General features: G+C 44.3%; 1 protein-coding gene and 1 long non-coding RNA gene across 2 annotated transcripts; one reads left to right on the top strand and one right to left on the bottom strand.

Annotated features, from left to right (window-relative positions):
- Positions 1-271: 271 nt before the first annotated feature.
- On the bottom strand, positions 272-10612 carry LOC124062418 (myosin heavy chain, fast skeletal muscle-like). The gene is made up of 39 exons (XM_046395172.1): positions 10394-10612; positions 10175-10318; positions 9920-10076; positions 9800-9827; positions 9603-9705; positions 9401-9493; positions 9251-9314; positions 9072-9170; positions 8874-8977; positions 8610-8748; positions 8346-8464; positions 7935-8084; positions 7657-7827; positions 7267-7567; positions 7100-7170; positions 6927-7014; positions 6699-6816; positions 6492-6615; positions 6217-6353; positions 5876-6131; positions 5549-5791; positions 5289-5465; positions 5061-5206; positions 4868-4958; positions 4387-4776; positions 4153-4279; positions 3948-4066; positions 3668-3864; positions 3242-3425; positions 2962-3127; positions 2717-2841; positions 2304-2612; positions 2008-2211; positions 1771-1896; positions 1505-1675; positions 1308-1412; positions 1118-1213; positions 539-670; positions 272-398 (listed from the first exon to the last, which is right to left on the bottom strand). The coding sequence occupies exons 1-39, from the start codon at positions 10598-10600 to the stop codon at positions 378-380; spliced, it is 5802 nt and encodes a 1933-aa protein (XP_046251128.1). The 5' UTR covers positions 10601-10612; the 3' UTR covers positions 272-377.
- On the top strand, positions 1447-17562 carry LOC124062419. Its single transcript, XR_006843918.1, has 2 exons — positions 1447-1624; positions 16508-17562. It is a non-coding gene; the product is annotated as an uncharacterized LOC124062419 (long non-coding RNA).
- The last annotated feature ends 5982 nt before the right edge of the window (positions 17563-23544 follow it).

The raw sequence follows: 23544 nt of genomic DNA, 5'->3' as shown, positions 1-23544 counted from the left end.
TTCCCAAGAAACGTGCATGCATGTGGCATCAACACAAAAATCCATGTGAAAACTCACCTACATCCATCCAGCACAAAATAGTTAAGGCATAAATCGGAGTGAGATTCAACATACTTTATTCTGTAGCCAACCATTTCTTTTAAATTAGTGGACTTTTGCTAACAGAGCTTGGGCAGCTGTATACTATATGACTTCTTATACAAATGTAATTTCTGGATAGCCATTTATTCCAGTCTGAAACGTGGAGTATCTCCCAGGGGTCCCACAGAGATGAAAAAGTGCAGGGAAACAATTTAAAAACAAGCGGTAATTTTATTTTTTCCAGCATATTTCACATCATATTATATGACAAGAAACACCTGATCAGCCAGTATGCTTTACTCTGCAGCCTCTTTTCCCTAAAAAAAAAAAAAAAAAATTGGGTTTGGTCTCATTAATATCACTCAATTTTACACAGCAGCTTTCTGTCAGATTACGTATCAATCATGTTTGAATTAAAACTTTGATTTATTTTAACTAAACAGGATTGTAAATTTACCTTGCCAGTGTCACGGCTCTTGGCTCTCAGTTTATTGACCTGAGACTCTGCAATATCAGCACGCTCCTCTGCCTCCTCCAGCTCATGCTGGACCTTCCTGCACTTGGACAGGTGAACGTTGGCCTGTTCCTCCTGAAATATCATATACACAGTTTAAAATCAATAGTTATAGACATTATAATTTACAATGAAAGTGTTGTTTTCGTTTATGAGCAGGTGTACAACATCAATGAAAAAAAATGGTAATGACTTAAGATATATCTATTGTGCCTGATAGCGGGCCATCTTTTTGTGGCCGCTACAATAATAATATAGCATAATTTATGTTACCATACTGTATTTGCTAACTACATCAGTTTTACTTTAACCTAGTTTCGAGTATGAGTTTTGTGTGTTGTTCTAAAATGTATATAAATCTAACTATTGAGTATAGTAGGATGATTTGACACGGACAATATCTCACATCTGTGATGCTTGACCTTAACATTCATAAATTAATCTCAAGCAGCGTTTGTTTGACTGAGATAATTCTGTCATATTATGTAATCCTCAATTTTTAAAATAAAGTGTTGTCCTTACCGCTTCCTCAGCCTGCCTCTTGTAGGCCTTCACCTTCAGCTGCAACTTGTCAACCAGATCCTGCAGCCTGGTAACGTTTTTCTTGTCCTCCTCGGTCTGTAATAGAAAATATAGATTTGGATGTTTAAATATTTTTATTGTATATTGTATTGAATTGTACTGTACATGTCAAATGTTAATGGAGTTTTACCTGATAGGTGAGCTCCTTCACCCTCCTCTCGTATTTGCGGACACCCTTCACAGCATCTGCTCCACGCCTCTGCTCAGCCTCAACCTCTGCCTCTAGCTCACGCACCTTCAGAAAACCACAAAATTCATAAAATGTTTAGGATCCCTATGGTTTCGTACATTTGTTCGACCATGCAAATGTTAAGAGAATTGTCTTACCCTAGACTCAAGTTTCTGGAGCTGCTTCTTGCCACCCTTCATGGCCAGGTTCTCAGCCTCATCCAGACGATGCTGCAAGTCCTTAACAGCCACCTCCAGGTTCTTCTTCATCCTCTCCAGGTGAGCGCTAGTATCCTGCTCCTTCTTCAGCTCCTCAGCCATCATAGCAGCCTAGAGCAGAAAGCATAAAATGTTAATTAGAAATATCTTGGAAAAAATGCAATTTACATGGAGTAAAAATGAGAACAAATGAAATTTAAACCTACATCAGTGATGGCCTTCTTGGCCTTCTCCTCTGCATTCCTTGCTTCCTGAACAGTGTCATCCACCTCGCTCTGGATCTGGACCAGGTCAGTCTCGAGCTTCTTCTTGGTGTTCAAAAGGCTTGTATTCTAAAAGGTAAAAAGATTTCGTCACTGAAGTCATCACAACCAATTGTCACATCATCTTTGAAAGAAATGTTCAATTGTTACACCATCGAAGAAATTGTGGGGTTTGCTCACCTGAGAGTGCAGGAGTCCAACACGCTCGCTGGAGTCAACCAGCTCCTGCTCAGCAATTTTGCGGCTTCTCTCTGTCTGTTCCAGAGCAGCTCTAAGTTCCTCAATTTCAGCCACCATGAGGCCGTTCCTGCGCTCCACCATAGCAGCTTGTTCCTTGAGGTCATCCTGGGCTCTGACAGCATCATCAAGATGCAGTTGTGCATCCTGGTGAAACATATCAGCAAAATAATTATATGACTGGCACAATGTTGGTGCACTGCCCATAGACTGTGCAGCAACTTTATGTCTTACAATACCTTCAGCTGTGCCTGCACATTCCTCAGCTGCTTCTGGGATTCAGATGCCTGGCGATTGGCATGGCTCAACTGAATCTCCATCTCATTCAAGTCTCCCTCCATCTTCTTCTTGATTCTCAGGGCATCGTTCCTGCTCCTGACCTCAGAATCCAGAGTGCTCTGCATGGAGTCAATCACCCTCTGGCTGTTCCTCTTGATCTGCTCAATCTCCTCATCTTTCTCTGCTAGCTTCCTGTCCACCTCACCCTTAATCTGGTTAAGCTCCAGCTGGACACGCAGGATCTTAGACTCTTCGTGTTCCAGAGTTCCCTAATGATATCACAGAATAAAACATTCATACACTCTTTGCCTTCAAACCTCGGGTAAAACATTTGTCCATAGAGTTTGAGAAGATCGTCCCAGAAGAAATGTACCTCAGCCTCTTCAAGAGCAGTCTGGATCTCAGACTTCTCTGTCTCCACCTGCTTCTTGGCCTTCTCCAGCTCATGGATGCTCTTGCCAGTCTCACCAATCTGTTCAGTCAGATCTGAGATCTCCTCTGCAGAGAGATGCATGTGTTTTATGCTGTTAAGGCCCGATGTGTAAAATTTAAATAGATACTTAATGTTGAATACAATGTATTGTTACCATAATAGTTAATACAATCTAGTAAGCTCACGTTGCAGATTCTTGTTTTCACGCTTCATGGTCTCCAGCTGATCCAGAGCTTCTTCATAAGAGTTCTTCATCTTGAACAGCTCAGTACCAAGAGCACGAGCCTCCTTCTGTGCTCCCTCCAGCTCTGCCTGACCCTCCTCATACTTCTGTTTCCACTCTGCCAACACCTAAATAACACAATGTTCAGTTCAGTTGGTTATGTAGCAAAATAACGACAAATAAATATATATATTGTATGGTTTGTGCAGCTTAGTTATGCAACATCATGTAAACACTGTCACCTTGTCAAAGTTCCTCTGCTTCTTGTCCAGGTTGGCAGCAAGTCCATTAGCCCTCTCCACATCAATCATGAGGTCCTCCACCTCACTCTGGAGCCTCTGTTTGGTTTTCTCAAGAGAAGCACACTTGGAATTCACTGCCTCAATCTGTTCCTCAGCCTCCTGAAGGCGCTGGGCCAGCTTCTTCCTGTTAGAAAAAGATGCAGTTTGTCTCTCAGTAAAAAGCTTGAAGTTATAATTTTCCAGATTATTCTGTACATATGAAATTGAAACATGTTTCAATAGAATTCTGATGAACACATGAAAGTAGTGCCGCAATTTAAAGTGTTTGGCCCAAAAAATTAAGCCAAACAAATGTCAAATTGTAAAGTTTTTATTTGTTTACTGCAAGTGTTGCTTCAAGCAATTAATTGTTTGAATGTTACTCACTTGGCTTCCTCAAGCTCCTCAGTGCGCTGGATAGCATCAGTTTCGTACTTAGTTCTCCACTGAGCCACCTCACTGTTGGCCTTGGACATACCACGCTGCAGCTCAGCCTTGGCCTCTTGCTCCTCCTCAAACTGCTCCCTCAGCAGGTCACAGTCATGGCGGGCTGATTGCAGTCCATGGGCAAGAGCATTCTTGGCCTGATGTAAGAAATAATATTCAGTGTGCAAGACATCTAAATAACACAGAACAAATACACCGTAAACACTCTGCATTTTCTTACCTTAACCTCCTCCTCAATATGTCTCTTCAGCTCCTCAATCTGCTGTGTGAAGGCCTGTTTGCCTCTGGTCAGCTGGGAGACAAGAGCTTCTTTCTCTTCAATTTGACGACTGAACTCACCTTTGTGGAAGATGCCATGAAGCTTTAGTTTGGGTCATTTTGCTCAAGAACACATGACAGATAATTCACTGATAACTGATAGATACCATTTTCTGTCAGGAAACGTGCTTTCTGTGCACCCAGGTCATTGATTTGACGGACATTTTCATCATTCTTGGTCTTCAGTTCACTCAGTTGGTCCTCAAGAGTACGGCACATCTTTTCAAGGTTTCCCTAATGAAGGAAACACAGATCATGTCAAAGAGCAGATTTTATTTATTTAATTACTATACCAATTATGGTATTAAAATAGAGTTTAGTGTTGTTTGTGTTTTGTGTACCTTTGCTTTAGCAACAGCCTCCATATTGCTAGAGAGGTCATCAATCTCCATTTTGTATTCACTCTTTTCCTTCTCAAGCTTCTGCTTGACACGCTGGAGGTTGTCGATTTGCTCTCCCAGCTCAGCAACGCTGTCTGCTTGCTTCTTGCGCAGAGCAGCAGCAGTGGCTTCATGCTGCAGAGTGGACTCCTCAAGGTCACGACGGAGCTTCTGGAACTCAGCTTCGCGCTTCTTGTTCATCTCAATCTGAGCGGCAGTGGCACCACCAGCCTCCTCCAGCCTCTCACTGATCTCCTCAAGTTCCCTGGAGAGGTCAGCTCTCTGCTTCTCAACCTTGGCACGAGCAGCACGCTCTGCCTCAATCTCCTCCTCCAGTTCCTCAATACGGGCCTGGTGAATGAAGGCACGTTTATTTCACTAAACTTTTAGTACACAAAATGGAAATGCATGAAGTTACATTTTATTTAACACAATATGTCACCTGAAGCTCCTTGATCTTCTTCTGAAGCTGAGCACCCAGTGACTGCTCATCCTCAATCTTGCTAAGGAGCTGACTGATTTCAAAGTCCTTCCTATGAGAATAAATGATAAAATACATAGTAAGAATTCATACAGTTTAACACAATTTTTAAAAGGATGATTGTTCAAATTCAAAAGTAGTTACTAAGAGTTACTTTTTCAGCTTCTCCTCAGACTGCTGCTTGTCATTCTCAAGATCCATGATAGATTCCTGTGCCAGTTTCAGATCACCCTCCAGCTTCCTCTTGGCTCTCTCAAGGTCCATACGCAGCTTCTTCTCTTGCTCCAGAGAACCTTCAAGCTGAACAATATTATGAGCTAATGATCACGTTCAAGAATATTGAATATTGCTTGGCCAAACCAAAGAGATTTTGTAAACTTACATCATCCACTTGCTGCTCAAGCTTGGTCTTGGCCTTGGTCAGAGTGTTGACTTTGTCTTCCTCAGCCTGCAGGTCATCAAGAGTCTGCTGGTGAGCCTCCTGAAGGGCTTTCTTTTCCTTGGTTAGCTTGGCAATGCTCTCATCCTGAGAGGCCATCTCCTCGGTCAGGTTCTTCACCTAAGTTTGCAAGAAGGATGTTGTTTTTACATGGTAATCTTTAAATATTGCTTGATCTGCTGCATATATTAATATTTACACACCTTGTTCTCAGTGGCATGTTTCTCCTTCTCCACTTTGGCCAAGGTAAGCTCCAGGTCATCAATATCCTTCTTGAGCTCAGAGCATTCATCCTCCAGCTTTCTCTTCTTGGCAGTCAACTCAGCATTAATCTCCTCTTCATCCTCCAGTCTCTCAGTTGTCTCCTTGAGCTTGGCCTCCAACTGAATCTTGCTCTTGATAAGTCCCTCACATCTTTCCTCAGCATCTGACAGATTCTCTGATTCCTGGTTCATTTTATGAAAATAGTCTTTAGCACATCAACACTGGAAAACCAGAAAAGGCACAGCTGTCTGTTGATATGTACTTACGGATGCTACTTGCAGCTGCAGATCGTTCTTCTCCTGCAGGAGGGACACCATCTTCTCCTCCAGTTCCTTCTTCTTGGCCAGGGCAGCGGCCAAGTCTGATTGCATCTTCTCATAGTTCTCCTTCATCTGGGCCAGTTCCTTCTCAGTTTCAGCGCTCTTCAGCAGAGGCTTGATCTTGTAGTACACCTTCATCCATGGCCAGTGTTTCACATTCATGAATGAGCGGACGTTGTACTGGATAGTATAGATGGCTTCCCTGTTGACAAGGCATTGAGTTATGAATATCACTGTTGTTTGTAACTTTCCATACCATATTTCAGAATTTGCTGTTTTCAACGTGCCTCCTCTCCATCATCTTCACAAACTCCTTTCTCATGAGGTACCCACGGCAGACAGCCTGAGTCATGGTGACCAAAGCTGCCAGTTTTTCATCTCTCATCTCTTCAAGGGTACCCAGCAGACCAGCCTTGAAGAACACCTGAAACAAAAAGAATAACGTAGCGTTAACTCACACAGTGAATCCTTCTCCCCCTTAATTCACACAAAAATACTTTGTACTTAAAAACATTTCTTCTTGGCAAGTACACTGAAGTATGAATATAATCCAAAAGCTTACCTTGGTGTGTCCGAATCTGTACTGGTCATGATCAACATCAATTGATCCAAGCAGCTTCTCTGAAGCCTTCTTGTTATCAATGAACTGACCCTCAGGGATGACACTGGCATTCAGCACCTTGTACCTTTTAAGAGAGAGTTTATGGTCAGTGTGAGAGTTTTCTTTGGACAGTCCGCATCAAAATGACATTAAAATGCCAGCTGATACCTCTGCTTGAAGTCCCCGTAGAGGATTCTGCTGGGGAAACCTTTTCTGCAGATTCTGATACCCTCCAGCACACCGTTACACCTGAGCTGGTGGATGACCAAGTGATTCTCCATAAGACCTGTAGAAAGACAGTTCCTACTTGTTTGAATGAGTAGTTCCTCTTTTGCTGACGCAGTACAAAAGTAAACCAACAAAACAAAACTTATTTAGATTATGTTTTCAATGTACCTGGAGTCTTTGACTCGTTGGGAATCAGACAGCGCACAAAGTGAGGATGGGTGCTCCTCAAGTTAGTCATCAGCTTGCCCAAGTTCTCCTGTAGATTCAAAATGGTAATTCTTGTCATGAAATGGAACAAATGTAAGCACTGAGTATAACCTGTTTACAATATTACACCTTACCCTGAACTGTGAAGATACAGTCTGCATAGAGGAACCCTTCTTCTTGCCTCCCTTCTTGCCACCACCGGCCTCTGTTGATAACAACAGACATGTTTTTTCAGAAGCAGGCATTAACACGATCACATGCTTTTCAATTTTGTTTCAATTGACCGTAGCTAAGATCGTACCCTCAACAACGGGAGGATACAGATAAGCCAGCAGTTTAACTGAGGACTTCTGATACAGCTGCAGCACAGACTCATTCAGTGGATCCTTGTTCTTATCCAGCCAGCCACTGATGTTGTAGTCCACGGTACCAGCATAGTGCACCAGAGAGAAGTGGGCCTCAGCCTTTCCTTTGGCTGGCTTTGGCTTCTCAAATGCTCTGTTTTTACCAAGATGCTGGTCATACAGCTTGTTCTTGAAGGATGTGTCAGTGGCCTTGGGGAACATGCACTCCTCTTCAAGGATGGAGAAGATGCCCATAGGCTTGAAAAAAGTGGGAAGACATTTGTAATTATAAAGTAGCAAGTTATACTTATAAGTTAATACACAGAATCACAAAGTGAAATGACTACCTTTTCAATCAGCTCAATGCAGGCAGCCAAGTCCATGCCGAAGTCAATGAACTCCCAAATAATACCCTCCTTCTTGTATTCCTCTTGCTCCAGGACAAACATGTGGTGGTTGAAGAACTGCTGCAGTTTCTCGTTGGTGAAGTTGATGCACAGCTGCTCCATGCTGTTGAACTGTGAGAGCACATATATTCAGCATAATCTCTTGCAGGTAGTAAGAAGATAGGAATGGTTCTGTCATGAAAAGCATCAGCTACAGAGCTGTTTGAAATGAAACTCACATCAAAGATTTCAAAGCCAGCAATATCCAGGACACCAATGAAGAACTGCCTTGATTGTTTAGTGTCCAACATCTGGTTGATACGGACGACCATCCACAAGAACATCCTCTCATAGATAGACTTGGCCAGGGCAGTCACTGAGTTCAGCACCTGAAATTTTTTTTTGTAAAATGCAGGATTATTATTCTGGACTCTAAATGAAGTAGATACAACAAAAGAATCAACACTTAAATCAGGTTCTTTTCTTTTTCTTTTTTTTTTAACTTTGTTAATCCCAAACTGGGATTAAATTACTTTTCTGCATTTAACCCATCACTGATTGAAACACACACATGAAGGTTCCTGTTGGTAATAGAAATACACATGTACTCCAATTTAAACAAAAAACTTATACCAACATGTGTCAGTTACCTGAGGTACAGTCTGTCCCTTGGTGACAAACTCATTTCCGACCTTCACTCTGGGATAGCACAGAGCTTTCAGCATGTCAGCAGAGTTCAGACCCAGCAAGTAAGCAACCTTGTCAGCATCTGGAAATAGTTAAGTTATTTACAATTAATATATACAGTATGTGACTGAGACTTTGCATTATGACATAAGAGAAACCAGTCTGACCAAGAAATTTTCTGCTTTTGGTCCCAAGCTATTCACTTATACCTGGCCTTAAATACTCACCCTCTGTGCCATCAGGCTCAGCCTGCTCCTCACGCTGCTTCTGCTTGAACTTCATGTTACCATGGTGGAGCACAGCACCAGTCATCTTGTAGATGCTCAACTTCTCTTCATTAGTGAAGCCCAGAATATCAATAGCATTCTGTTTTCAAAAGAAATGTCCAGACAAAACATAATCACTTTAGAAAATGCATTCAAAGGAGGGGTACTGATATTACATATGATGGACATAATACATTTCGATGTTTTGAAGTGAAGATCACTCACATCAGTGGCTTCCAGCTCAACTTTGTCATCAATGCTGGCCACAGTGATCTGGCCCTGGCTACACATGGGGAAGTCGTAGGGGTTGGTTGAGATAAGTGCCAATTCTGAAGAGAAAAAAAGGGGTGACAAGGTCAATAAATTGTTAAACATGAAAGATGTGAGTAGGTTTAAAATTATGCGACAACTCGGTCTGTTTACCAATCAGCTCAGGCTTGTGGTTGGTCATCATCTGGTAGAAGATGTGGTAGCCTCTTTCATCAGGAAGCTGGAATGAGACTCTGGACTTCTCCAGCAGATCTATAAATGTTGTTCACAGGTCACAGTCTGCAAATTCTGAGTTCCAATCATTTGTATGTACCATGAGAATTGTTACTTACATGTCTCAATATCAGCACTAGCCAGTTTGCCAGTTGTGCCAAAATGGATTCTGATGAATTTACCCTGTTTGGAATAGAGGAGTTTTTAATATCCCACCACATGGAAAATATATATAAAAATATCTTATGTAGAAATCCCTCCATACTTACGAAACGAGATGAGTTGTCATTCCTCACAGTTTTGGCATTACCATAGGCCTCCAGCAGAGGGTTGGCTGCAATAATCTGATCCTCCAGTGAACCCTATATGTATATAATGCAAGTTTAAAATTGATATCAGAAAATGACTGGGAAAATATTCCTTATTTAAAGAACACTGAAATGTTGTCATCATACAGTAACATATGCCCACCTTTGAGGAGTCCTGCTTCTTCTTGTCTCCACCAACTGAGATTGTTGCAAAGTACTGGATGACACGCTTGGTGTTCACAGTCTTTCCGGCACCAGATTCTCCACTAGGTATAGACACAGACTTATGAGAATTTGTTCAAGATACTTGATTGTGTTTAACAAAGTGAGTTTAACAAAGTGAACAAATGTGCAACTTACGTGATCAAGACAGACTGGTTCTCCCTATCTGTTAAATGAAAAAAAAAGGAATTAGCTGTGTTTTTCTGCAACAGAAACCTCATATACTGATGATTCTACACTGTCATGGTCGTGACTTACCAGTAAGCATGAACTGATAAGCGTTGTCAGAGACAGAGAAGATGTGGGGTGGAGCCTCCATACGCTTCTTGCCTCTATAGGCACTTACAACTTCAGCATCGTACACAGGGAGCCACTTGTAAGGGTTCACAGTGGCACAGAACAAGCCAGAGTAGGTCTGAAAGTCACCATAGAGATCCAGCAGTTAACTGTCTGTTTCCTACATGTACAGCCATTTTCAATATTTCTCTTTTCTCGTTAGACAGATTGTCTTACGTAGATCATCCATGCTGCATAACGCTCTTTGAGGTTATACAGCACAGAGGCTTCATTGAGATGGGTCATCATGGCCATGTCCTCAATTTTGTCGAACTTGGGAGGATTCATTGGAGAGACGTCATCTTCTTTGACTGTCCTCTCCTGGAACAGGACATTTGTCACAATGAGAACTGATCACACTGAATTCCTAAGTGAATCTGACTTTGTGGTACCAACCTCCTGAGTATCCAGGACTTTGACAGTGACTTTGCCACCATCTTTCTTGATGATTGTCCCCTTTAAGTACAGCTCCTTAGCATCAGCCACGTAGCAGGCAGACTTGGCATCAAAAGGTTTGTTTTGAGCCTCAATTCTCTCCTTCTCTGGCTTACGGAGGTAAATGGCAGCTTTGCCATAAATGGCCATCTCCGCGTCCGTACTCATGGTGGCAGCTTATGTCTGTTTGACAATTTCAAAGGAACTGTCATATGAGACTCATATTTTTCAGTTCCATGTAATTAAACAGTAATGCAAACTATATCTATGTATTGATACAGGTTGACTATTCAAACTTACTCTATTGAGAACAAATACTAACAGTGTTAGTTTTGTAGTTTAGCTTTGTCAAATCATTTGAGTGAATAACTGCACATACTGAAGAGTGAATATATACTAAAAGATATACTTTCTTTATGTACTGAATGGTCATTAAAGAAATTGTTAAAATTGTAAAAGTTGCCATTACCTGACCCTCTTTCTGTCAGCAGCAATCACCAATCCTGTGTAGAATAGTTCAATAAAAAGATTTAAAAAAAGATTCACTCAACAATTTTTTCACTTACTTCTTAAATAAAGAATAAATTCAAGTTTCCATTCAAGAATCAAAGCAGATAAAGAAAAGTCAAGAAGGTTTACCACAAGCAGGGGCTCACAGGTCTTCTGTCACTCACTGTCATTTCCTCAAGACTCCTTATATTGAGTGGGCTTTGCTGACACAGCTAGAGTTAAATATGGTATGCATGCCAAATGTGGTAAGCCAGACAGCGAAAGTTTAAACATATGTTGCAAGGAAATATGTTTCAGGTTTCAGTTAGTATGGACAGTTTTTGCTGGACCGTAATAACCGTTTAATCAATACTTCAGTTACAAAATAGGAAACAGCCTGTGTATTTTACAGAACATTTACTAATTTCAAAATAACACAATTCTGGTTCCTAACTCTTTTATTTAATTTATTTAATTAGATATGAAATCATAAGAAATCATCATCATCAATAATCCAGTGATTGTCAAATTTGGTTAATTCACTATCTACAGGTTTATAATTGTTTTTGTAGTATAAGCTGTTTAAGAATCTTGATACGATCATACAGTTTAAAGAGAATTATATTGCAGAATGTTATGGATGACAAGCAATTTTTCCCCATTTCAAGACCATTCCTAAAAATGAAGCTGCATTACTGATCTTATTGTAAGACATTTTTCTGTTTGATTTTTCTGCCCTTGAGTACCACGATTTTAACAGCTTAATTGTTGCTTTCAGTGCATATCTGGGACATCAGTGGTGACAACTGTATGAACCTGAGTAGTACAGTCATTACTTCAATACTCCATTGATGTCTAGGCAAGATATTTACATCTACCTACTTTTTGAACTATTCATGTTGTATTTGATTCGTTCTTTTACCCAGACACTTGATAATATAGAGAATAGGACGACAGGCAGCATAATGTTTGCTAAGCATGTAGTAAAATTTTGGATAAATATAAACAATGTCTTTAAACTATAATTAAGACATTTGTAAGCTATTCTTTTAATAAAAGTCTGATGTCCCATGGTTTGTCAAAATAAGAACCTTGATTTTTTTTTTCATTAGGAAACATTCTATTTTCTGTCCCCTGAAACTTCTAAATCCCACACAGAATTGAACTTCCTGGGGGGCTGGTATTTGTGCTATATATAAACCACATACCACTTGAGTTCTTACTGATATATTGTAGGTTCAAACCAGTCCAGATGCTTTGCTGAATGTCATCGTCATCCCTTCCTCTTCCCACCTAACCTGTCTTTCTGCACTGTCTGTCATGCTTGGTATTTTTGTTATGCTTTGTCTTTTGATTTGAGTCCACGTACCAAGTTTCATGTTTGTCTTGTCATATGTTTCCATGTTTTATGTCCTAAGGTTATGTCATGTCCTGTTTTATTTTGAAAGCGTCTCTTCCTCTGTGTGTCCTGTTTTCATGTAGCTTTGCTTTTGGTCTTCCTGATTGCTTTCTCCCTCCTAATGTGTGTCACCTGTGTCTCGTTGTCGTGTCTATCTAGTCCTTGTCTTCCCAGCCACCTTGGTCAGAGCGTTTTTGAATGTCTTCATGTTATGCCAGGATTTGTTTTGTCTAGTCGCCATGTTAAGCCAGGGAGTTATGCCACAGTTTTTTTTCATAGATCCCACACTACCGAAGGTGTGTGTGTGTGTTTTTTTGAGTTTTGCTTTAATTAATTAAAGATTTTGTTCGGACCTCTGCCTCGTATTACTGCTTTTTTTGACTCTGCATTGGGGTTCAGGCTTTTCTGCGTCAGCGACGCCGACTCTACTTGACACTGTCTCTATGAAATAAAGCAAAAATTACCCAAAATAATCTTTTTAAAGGATAAGGACTAATCATTCCTGTAGATCATTTGGTGAAAAATTATTATTTTACTCTGTTTGTTTGCTATAAGCCACCCTTTGACTGATCCAAACAGAATACTTGGTGTGTTTGGTTACGTTGATCTGATCTGTAACAGGAGTCAGTCAAGTTCTGGTAATTAAACTACAGTCATGGTATTTTGAAAGTGTGATCATTGACTCATACAACAGATACATTTTTACATGGTGTCAGAAGCTAGAACGGACCTCTCAGAGGGCAGAGGTACCGGAGGAAGCTGTAGTGGAAACTTCAGCAAAACAACATGAGTGAGGTGTGGAGTGGCATGAGGACCATCACAGGTTACAAGCCAAGCAGCAGAGTTGATGGCAGTGTGGAACGGGCGAATGAGCTGAATCAGTTCTTCAACAGATTCGACACAGTGACCCCAGCTCACGCTTCAAACAACTCCTCAGCAGTACGTCAACATCTAGCCACTCCGCTATCTCTCCCTCCCCCCACACTCCATCTGGATGGCCTTGCTCGCACCTCGTCCCTAGACACCACAGTGGACCGCTCTCACTTCAGTACCACGTGCACCCCTTCCCCATCCATCACCTCAACAATGACCATCACAGCTGAACAGGTGAGAAGACAGCTGCAGAGACTCTGCGCTGGCAAAGCTGCAGGCCCAGATGGTGTGAGCCCCAGGGTCCTGAAAGCCTGTGCCCCCCAGCTAAGCGGAGTACTTCATCATGTTTTCAACCTGAGGCCAAGTCTTCAGAGAGTCCCAGTGGTGTGGAAGACAATCATGCCTTGTTCCTGTCCCAAAGATGCCACGTCCCAGTGACCCCACGAACTACAGGCCTGTAACTCTGACGTCACACTTCATGAAGACCCTCGAAAGACTTGTCCTGGAACAGCTCCGGCCAATGGTCCAACCACTTTGGGATCCCCTTCAGATCCCCTACCAGCCCCGCCTTGGAGTGGACGATGGCATCATCTACCTGCTGAACAGAGTCTACATGCACCTGGACAAGCCGGCAAGCACTGTGAGAATCATGTTCTTTGACTTCTGGAGTGCGTTTGACACCAGCAGGCTGGCTCTGCTGGCTGAGAAGCTGACAGCGATGCAGGTGGATGCCCCACTGGTGTCCTGGATCGCAGCCTATCTGACGGGCAGACCGCAGTATGTACACCTAAAGTGCTGCACGTCAGATGAAGTGATCAGCAACACCGGGGCTCCACAGGGGACTGTCCTCTCTCCCTTCCTCTTCACGATCTACACCACAGACTTTACGCACTGCACAGAGTCCTGCCATCTTCAGAAATTTTCTGCTGACTCCACAGTGGTTGGGTGAATTACTGGGGGGGATGAGAGAGAGTACAGGATGGTAGTGGACAACTTTGTCACATGGAGCGGGAAAAACCACCTACAGCTCAATGTGACAAAGACCAAGGAACTGGTGGTGGACCTGAGGAGGACTAAGGCTCCAGTGACCCCTATCAACATCAAAGGGGACACTGTGGAGGTGGTGGAGGAGTACAAATACCTGGGGGTGTACTTAGACCACAAACTAGACTGGTGCAAGAACGTGGACATGGTCTACAGAAAGGGCCAGGGCCGCCTCTACTTTCTGAGGTGGCTGAGGTTCTTCAACATCTGCAGGACGATGCTGAGGATGTTCTATGAGTTGGTGGTGTCCAGTGCCATCACATATGCTGTTGTCTACTGGGGCAGCTGCCTGAGGGTGAGGGACACAAACAGACTCAACAGAATCATTAAGAAGGCCAGCCATGTTGTGGGAGAGGAACTGGACTCTCTGACAGTGGTGTCTGAGAGGAGGATGTTGTCCAAAATAAGGACGATACTGGACTTTCCCTCTCACCCTCTCCACAATGTGCTGATCGGCTACAGGAGCTCGTTCAGCAAAAGACTCTTACTGCCACGATGCACCACAGAGCGACACAGGAAATCATTCCTGCCTGTCGCCATCAAACTGTTAAACTCAGCACTGTGACGGACACACTCACTCACTTTATATATACAATGTATATATTGGTTTTTTACACATGTACCTACCTGTATTTTAAATTTTCTTAAAAAATTTGAATACGTTGTAAATACCTGTACTTTGAGATTTTAGTTTTTGTTTATCCTATTTTTATACTCGGGAATACTGCATGTGCAATGTCTGTAAGAACAAGAATTTTCCTTCAGGGATAAATAAAGGAATTCTGATTCTGATTCTGATTCTAAGACACAAACTGTCACCCACTTACAAGGCCCGTAAGCAAACGTCTTCTTCTAGAAAACTTCACGTCCAGTTGCCCAACGGAACTCTTCAACCTTGACCATGACCTGGATGACTAAGAACCTTCATAGATATCTCCAGTATGGTTTTGGGTGGAGTACAGAATTTACTATATTCCTGAACAAGAGAGCTGCCCCATCCAAAGCAGGATGGATGCCATCTCTCCTAACCAAACCAGGATTTCCCCAGAAAGTTTTCCAGTTGTCTATGTAGGCTGTGTTGTTTGCTAAACACTATCTAGACATCCAGCGATGGAATGACCACATGCAGCTAAACACGTTGTAACTAGCTAGATTGGGTGGGGGGCCAGAGAAAGCTATGGTGTCCAACATAATTAACGTAACGTAATTTAACTTAACATAATTAACGACTCAACTAATTAACTTTAATGATCTCCAACTGCAGTAGTCGGGTATTGTTTGCGGTGACATGAATTACAATCTTATTGAATTTAAGTTTATGCTTTGCCAGCAGCTTCAGATTAGCTTGATTAGTTTGATTCCCAGTGGATGTATCGCTGAGAGGGGAATACCAGTTGGAGATGCGAAGGGTTGGTGGTGAACCACGGGTCGTTGTTTTATGCTAACGCTCCCTTCACACTGTCACCCAGCTAGCCTGGCTTCCCGGCTGCTCGGTAGCCACAGGGGGAACAGCTAGTGGTGGCTAAGCTAGGTTGCTCTGCACCGACTACAGGGGTCTGACAACCTAAAGAGGCTAATGGTTTACTATCCATGGTGCAGAGCTGGGATTCCAAAACACTAAGCATCACCTCCAGGGCCACAAAAAGACTACACTTATTACAGGTACCAATAGTAAATAAGGCAGAAAAGTAGCTGGTCATCAGGCACATGGAGCAGGAGAGAGGTGAGGAAGTGGAGGGAGAGAGAGAGAAGCCATAGCTAAGTATGGTAAGTAAGCTAGCGATCCAACTGCAAGAATATAGGCCAACGTTCCAGAGAGAGGACTACACCAAGTATGTCAATGCTGCTGAGGACAAGAAGGTCCAAAAACCGAACACGGCCTCTTATGACGTCATCCTGGCAGCACAAGGGGATGCACTCATAATTCCAAAGGCTCAATTCTTCCTCGCCATTGCGAGAAGTTTTAACCCATTTCTTCAGAACTATCAAACAGTGTTGTCCTTTTTGGCAAAAGATTTAACTGAGCTACAGATGAAGTACAGAGGTTAAGATGAAAGCAGAATTTCATCCAGGGGCAGCAGCTGTCAGGTGGCATTGCAGCTGGTAAGAAAATATTGTATATGGACAGTAGAAGTGGATAGGTTATTCAAATTGATCCCAGTTTGAGAACCACTGCTTTAGACACTGTTGTGTATCTATGACGTACTGTGTGTGCTTTTGTTGAATGGGTGATGAAGCAGTTGACTGGAATGTGTTTATTTTCCTGTCAGTTTTGCAGGTGATGTCATCATTCAGCAATTCACATCCTTTCTCTCAGTTGTGGGCAGAGAAGAAGAATTTGTTTCCTTCCAACCCCTGAGGCAGGGTCTGGATGTCTTTCTCCACTCCAAACTCTGCACGTCCCTGACCTGCCAAAGTGCTCTCTTCCTGTCCCATGGACAAGCCACAGTGGAGAGAGGCTTCTCAGTAAATAAGAGGTAGAAACGTGCAACCTCCGTGATGAATCTCTTGAAGCCCTCAGGTTAATCTGTGATAAGGTAATTGTCTGAATGTTCCCCTGACCAAGGAGCTCCTGGCCTCTGCTGCTTCAGCAAGTTCACAACACAGGCTATACCTTGACAGTGAGCGGAAAAAGAAGAAGAGTGCCACAGAAGAGGTGATGAGGAAAGCAGCAGAGAAAAAGCTGAATGACCTCCGGAACCAGCGGCAGGTATTCAGTAGTGTGTGCCATTCACTTGAAAATGATGCAGACAAGTGTGCAGAGATGGCTGAGGGAAAGGCAGGAACAAAGATGGCTGAGCTCATTACAAAATCCAACTCTCTTCGAAGAAGACTCAAGGACAAAAAAGCAGAACTTCTCCGTGTGGAAAAATTGATAGAAGAAAAGGCCACACAGCTGAGGCACTTGTGACCCTGCCTTGTGTCTAACTGAAATGTTTGCCTGTTAATTTCATTGGTTGTTTATGAACTCCCTCTCTCCCGCTCTCTCTCTGTTGGACAGTTTTTGCGTCCAGTGTTGATAATTAAGTGATTAACTTTATTTGCTCTCTTTCAAATTCCAGTGTGTAGCTCATTCTAAAGGTCCAGTCTATCTTCTTATTGTTATAATTACCTTGTTAAATTGTGGGGGAAATATGTTAATTCATTGTAGAAAGATATTTCATTACTTTACTTGTCACTTTACTTCACACTTTATGCTGCTACAGTTGAAGCTTGAAGTGATGCTGGTAGTAAAAAATATTGTGAAGGTAGTAAAAAAGTAAAAAAGGTAATAAAAGGTAGTAAATTCAACTTAAGAATCTCTGTATAAACCCTGATCAAAATACCTCTGTGCTACTTTCTGCCTTGTACTGACCAGACGGGGACAAAGATCAAACTCCATATCTTTTGCATCTGAGCAGGCATGTCGGGCAGTGTCTTAGCTTCGTGTAGAGGACAAAGCCCATCACATTCATTATGGCCCAATCCCAAGTTGTTCCAAAGCAACGACTCTCCATGCCCAGACTTGAGCTCAGTGCGGCATTGATGGATGCACAGTTGTCCCAGACATTGAAGTCAGAACTGACCCTTTCCCTTCACAGGTATGTCTACTGATGCAACTCCACAACTGTATTGACTTTGATAAAAGCAAACTCCTACCAATACAAGGTGTTTGTAGGTACTTGCATTGCAGAAATTCAAGAACTGACAAGCGTGGAAGACCAGAGGTACATTGGAAGTTCACGAAATCCAGCAGATGATTTATCCATCCATCCATCCATCCATCTTCTTCCGCTTTATCCGGGACCGGGTCGCAGGGGCAGCAGCTTGAGCAGGGATACCCAGACTTCCCTCTCCCCAGACACTTCCTCCAGCTCTTCCGGGTGGACCCCAAGGCGTTCCCAGGCCAGCTGAGTGACATAGTCCCTCCAGCGTGTCCTGGGTCTTCCTCGCGGCCTCCTCCCGGTGGGGCATGCCCGGAACACCTCCCCGGGAAGGCGTCCAGGGGGCATTCGGAACAAATGCCCGAGCCACCTCAACTGGCTCCTTTCGATGTGGAGGAGCAGCGGCTCTACTCCGAGCTCCTCCCAGGTGACAGAGCTCCTCACCCTATCTCTAAGGGAGCGCCCCGCCACCCTGCGGAGAAAGCTCATTTCAGCCGCTTGTATCCGAGATCTCGTTCTTTCGGTCATGACCCAAAGTTCATGACCATAGGTGAGGGTAGGAACGTAGATTGACTGGTAAATTGAGAGCTTCACCTTGCGGCTCAGCTCTCTCTTCACCACGATGGGCCGGTACAACGACCCCATTACTGCTGTCGCTGCACCAATCCGCCTGTCAATCTCACGCTCCCATCTTCCCTCACTCGTGAACAAGACCCCGAGATACTTAAACTCTTCCACTTGAGGCAGGAACTCTCCTCCAACCTGAAGGGGACAGACCACCTTTTTCCGGTCGAGAACCATGGCCTCGGATTTAGAGGTGCTGATTCTCATCCCAGCTGCTTCGCACTCAGCTGCGAACCTCCCCAGCGCACGCTGAAGGTCCTGGCCTGAAGAAGCCAACAGGACAACATCATCCGCAAAAAGCAGAGATGAAATCCTGTGGTTCCCAAACCAGACACCCTCCGGCCCCTGGCTGCGCCTAGAAATCCTGTCCATAAAAATAATGAACAGGACCGGTGACAAAGGGCAGCCCTGCCGGAGGCCAGCATGCACTGGGAACAGGTCTGACTTACTGCCGGCAATGCGGACCAAGCTCCTGCTCCGAGAGTACAGAGACCGCACAGCCCTTAGCAAAGGACCCCGGACCCCATACTCCCAGAGCACCTCCCACAGGATGCCACGGGGAACACGGTCGAATGCCTTCTCCAAGTCCACAAAACACATGTGGACCGGTTGGGCAAACTCCCATGAACCCTCAAGCACCCTGCGGAGGGTATAGAGCTGGTCCAGTGTTCCACGACCAGGACGAAAACCGCATTGTTCCTCTTGGATCCGAGGTTCGACTATCGGCCGGATTCTCCTCTCCAGTACCCTGGCATAGATTTTCCCGGGGAGGCTGAGGAGTGTGATCCCTCTGTAATTGGAGCACACCCTCCGGTCCCCCTTCTTAAAAAGAGGGACCACCACCCCAGTCTGCCAGTCCAAGGGCACTGTCCCTGACTGCCATGCGATGCTGCAGAGTCGTGTCAGCCAAGACAGCCCCACAACATCCAGAGCCTTAAGGTACCCAGGACGAATCTCATCCACACCCGGAGCTCTGCCACCGAGGAGCTTCCCAACTACCTCAGTGACTTCAGCTTGGGCAATGTATGGACCCGCCTCAAGGTCCTCAGCCTCTGCTTCCATAACGGAAGACACGTCAGCAGGATTGAGGAGGTCCTCGAAGTATTCCTTCCACCTTCCGACAATATCCCCAGTCGAAGTCAGCAGCTCCCCACTTCCACTGTAAACAGTATTAGCAGGGCACTGCTTCCCCCTCCTGAGGCGCCGGATGGTTTGCCAGAATTTCCTCGAGGCCGACCAATAGTCCTCCTCCATGGCCTCCCCAAACTCTTCCCAGACCCGAGTTTTTGCTTCCGCAACCGCTCGGGCTGTCGCACGCTTGGCCCTCCGATACCCGTCAGCTGCCTCGGGAGTCCCACAAGCCAACCATGCTCGATAGGACTCCTTCTTCAGCCTGACGGCATCCCTTACTTCCGGTGTCCACCACCGGGTTCGGGGATTGCCGCCACGACAGGCACCAGAGACCTTACGGCCACAGCTCCGAGCAGCAGCTTCCACAATGGAGGTGGAAAACATGGTCCACTCGGACTCAATGTCCCCAGCCTCCCTCGGAATCTGGTCAAAGTTCTCCCGGAGGTGTGAGTTGAAAACCCCTCTGACGGAGGGTTCCGCCAGACGTTCCCAGCAGACCCTCACAACACGTTTGGGTCTGCCAAGTCTGTCCGGCTTCCTCCTCCACCAGCGGATCCAGCTCACCACCAGGTGGTGATCGGTGGACAGCTCAGCCCCTCTCTTCACCTGAGTGTCCAAGACATATGGCCGAAGGCCAGATGACACAACCACAAAGTCGATCATTGACCTCCGACCCAGGGTGTCCTGGTGCCATGTGCACCGATGGACATCCTTATGCTTGAACATAGTGTTCGTTATGGACAAACTGTGACTAGCACAGAAGTCCAACAACAGAACACCACTCGGATTCAGATCAGGGAGGCCGTTCCTCCCAATCACGCCCCTCCAGGTATCACTGTTGTCGCCCACGTGGGCATTGAAGTCCCCCAGTAGAACTATGGCGTCCCCGGTCGGAGCACATTCCAGTACCCTTCCCAGGGACTCCAAGAAAGCCGGGTACTCTGCACTGCTGTTTGGCCCATAGGCCGAAACAACAGTGAGAGACCTATCCCCAACCTGAAGGCGTAGGGAAACGACTCTCTCGTTCACCGGGGAGAACTCCAACACATGGCGGCTAAGCTGGGGGGCTATGAGCAAGCCCACACCAGCTCGCCGCCTCACACCATGGGCAACTCCAGAGTAGAAGAGAGTCCAGCCTCTCTCCAGGAGTTGGGTTCCAGAGCCCAGGCTGTGCGTGGAAGTGAGCCCGACTATCTCTAGCCGGTACCGCTCAATTTCCTGCACAAGCTCGGGCTCTTTCCCCCCCAGTGAGGTGACATTCCATGTCCCCATAGCTAGAGTTTTTGTCCGGGGTTTGGGTCGCCGGGATCCCCGTCCACAGCTGCCGCCCAAACCACATTGCACCGGCCCCTTCTGAACCCTCTCGCGGGTGGTGGGCCTACGAGAGAGCGGGCCCACGTCGCTTCTTCGGGCTGTACCCGACCGGGTCCCGTGCAGATGATTTAACCAAAGGTAAAACCCCGAAAGCTAGGTGAACCTGAGTGCTGGAGCGATGGGGGATGGCCAGTGGCTCCACAGTTATCTACTGCAACTTATGTGACAGACAGTATACTCCTCATACCAGGATCTTCTATCTTAAATCAGACATCTGCAGAGTGGGCTGCCTCCAAGAATCACCGGAGAGACCTGTGTTCTGTGGCAAGCCCAGGCAGAAAAATTTTCCTGAAAATCTGAAGGCTCCTCAGAGAGGGCAAACAGTATCTAACTAGAGTAGACTCCTGCCGCTGTCCCTGGAGTTTTACCATAAGAGCAGCATGATCAGCTTGGTGGAATATTGAGGTAGGCTCAAGACATGCACCCAGACACCATTCGTCCAGTTGTATTGGATGGCAAGCATCCTTTAACCAAGCTCCTAATCAAATTTTATGATGAGAACTTGCAGCATCCTGGACCTGAACGAGTTCTTGGTGAGATTTGCAGGAAGTACTGGCTGTTAGGAGGAAGGTGCACCACATTTTGGAGACTCCTGGGAATGAGAGATCAGATCTGTGAAAGCTGCTCTGAGGGTGGTCCTTGGCAGTCAGAGTGTAACAGAACCAGTTCTCAGAGCTGTAATTATTGAAGTTGAGGGAATCCCAAATTCCAAGCCTCTCAGATACCTATCCACAGATGTATCTGACCTGATCACATCTAATTTGCTTCTCATGGGGCAGCGGGGTGCTTCTTTGCCACAAGCCATGTTTGCAGACACTCACATCCTACAACAATGATAATGGAGGCGTAGTCAGTGGTTGGTTGACCATTTCTGGAGGAAGTTTGTCAGAGATTACTTGCCACCCTTACAGCAGAGAGGGAAATGGATCAAGGACACTGACAGTGCAAAGGTGGGCCAAGTTGTCTTGTTGATAGACCCTTAGCTTCTGAAAGCCTCCTGGCTAGTAGGCCAAGTCACCCAGGTCATGATGGGAAACGATGGCCAAGTGAGACTGGCTGCTGTTCAAGTGGGCTCCAGAACTTATGTCCGATCTCTCATAAGATTAATCCCTCTTCGGGAATTGAAAGAACCAAATGATGTTGCTTAACCCTTTCAAGTAGAATCAATTACCCAATTCCAGGGCGGCTGTTTTGAAATGGATCATAGCAGGAGAGGCAACAAGCTGTCCCTTGTAGAGCCCCGATAATAATAAGACCCAGTGTGTATAAAATGAAGGCGACAGTGGTGTCTCACCCTTTTGTGCATTACCTGACAGGAGCTTTTTCGCTATGGAATCTCAGCACTTACTGTTCCCCGATGTGCGTCCATGAAATAAACATGAGTCAATCCTTCTCCCCTCTCAAGCACGCTGTGCACAGATAGCGAAATGCTACCGTTAATTGGAGCGATAAGTTATCTGACTTGGCTAATGAAGTAATGCAGACAATGGATGATGTAATGAATATTAAGCAGCCATGTGCTTTTGTTCATAGGCATTTCGTTTTGTTCATTCATGTGTATTATCTATTTCAACAAGATTTCTGATGTTCAATTAATTTCGGTGAATTTAATTTAAATTTCCAGGTGAATTATTTGCTTCCACAAATTGATTGTAAAACTAATGCAAAGGAATTTAAGAGTACCTTTTGTGATCTCGTAATGTTGCTTACTTTGTTTCAGCACATCAAATAAAATAAATGCTCAAAATTCGGCCTGAAAGAGGCATTCGCCACTTTCCATATAAAAGTTGTGATCTATAAAAGCAATCTTGATGGGTGAATGTGCCCATCTGTATATAAACTCTGATCAATGTTCACAAACATTTTAGGTTGTGAAATTGGCAGGTGGTGAGTTGGTGAAGCTAGATTGTATAATGATGCCTTTCACACATTTAATTTAGCTTAATGTCAAACATTAATTAAAGTGGATATTTAATTAATGTTTGTCTGGAATATTAAAACCTTCAATCTTATGGTTGTACATATAATGATCAATAACTATTTGATAAGCATTACTTTCAATTCAACTGAGACTATAAATCAAGGTCCATTTTTTATGACATCAGTGCTGTCACAGCATCACATTCTCCACCCCTAAAACTGAGAAAATTATCATCTTAAATTCTTGTCAAAGTTCGAATGAATGAATTTGACCTCCCTCAAACTCATTGGGAGTTATATCAGATTCTTTTGTTGTAGCGCAATGTCATAATACGACACTTTCTCAGCAAGAATCAATGATATAATAAAAACCTATCAAAAAGGTAAAAAAGGAAATAGTTAAAAATAGGAAAATCATTGAAAAGGTATGGAAGAGTGACAGTAAAGGTGTGACTCAGGTAGTCCACCTCTGTAGCAAAAAAGTGTTCAGTATATTTTGTTTTGCAGACACTCAATCGAATAAAGACTTTAAATGTCACAAATGATCTAAATCTCACATTTGCTTTCAGTCTGAGGATGCAAAGAGATCGAAATAACAGAAGCAGCAATTGAAG

This window comes from Scatophagus argus, chromosome 7 (genome assembly GCF_020382885.2).
Source record: "Scatophagus argus isolate fScaArg1 chromosome 7, fScaArg1.pri, whole genome shotgun sequence".
Taxonomy (NCBI): Eukaryota; Metazoa; Chordata; class Actinopteri; family Scatophagidae; genus Scatophagus; species Scatophagus argus.
Note: the sequence above shows the minus strand (reverse complement) of the source record. Positions and strands in the feature narration are given on the sequence as shown.

What these genes read in the sequence shown, in the direction of transcription:
- LOC124062418 (XM_046395172.1), bottom strand. Translation starts at nt 10,600, where the DNA reads ATGAGTACGGACGCGGAGATGGCCATTTATGGCAAAGCTGCCATTTAC. An exon ending in CAACGAGTCAAAGACTCCAG is followed by an intron (nt 6,817 to 6,926) that starts GTACATTGAAAA and finishes GTCTTTCTACAG; the next exon opens with GTCTTATGGAGAATCACTTG. An exon ending in TACGGGGACTTCAAGCAGAG is followed by an intron (nt 6,616 to 6,698) that starts GTATCAGCTGGC and finishes CTCTCTTAAAAG; the next exon opens with GTACAAGGTGCTGAATGCCA.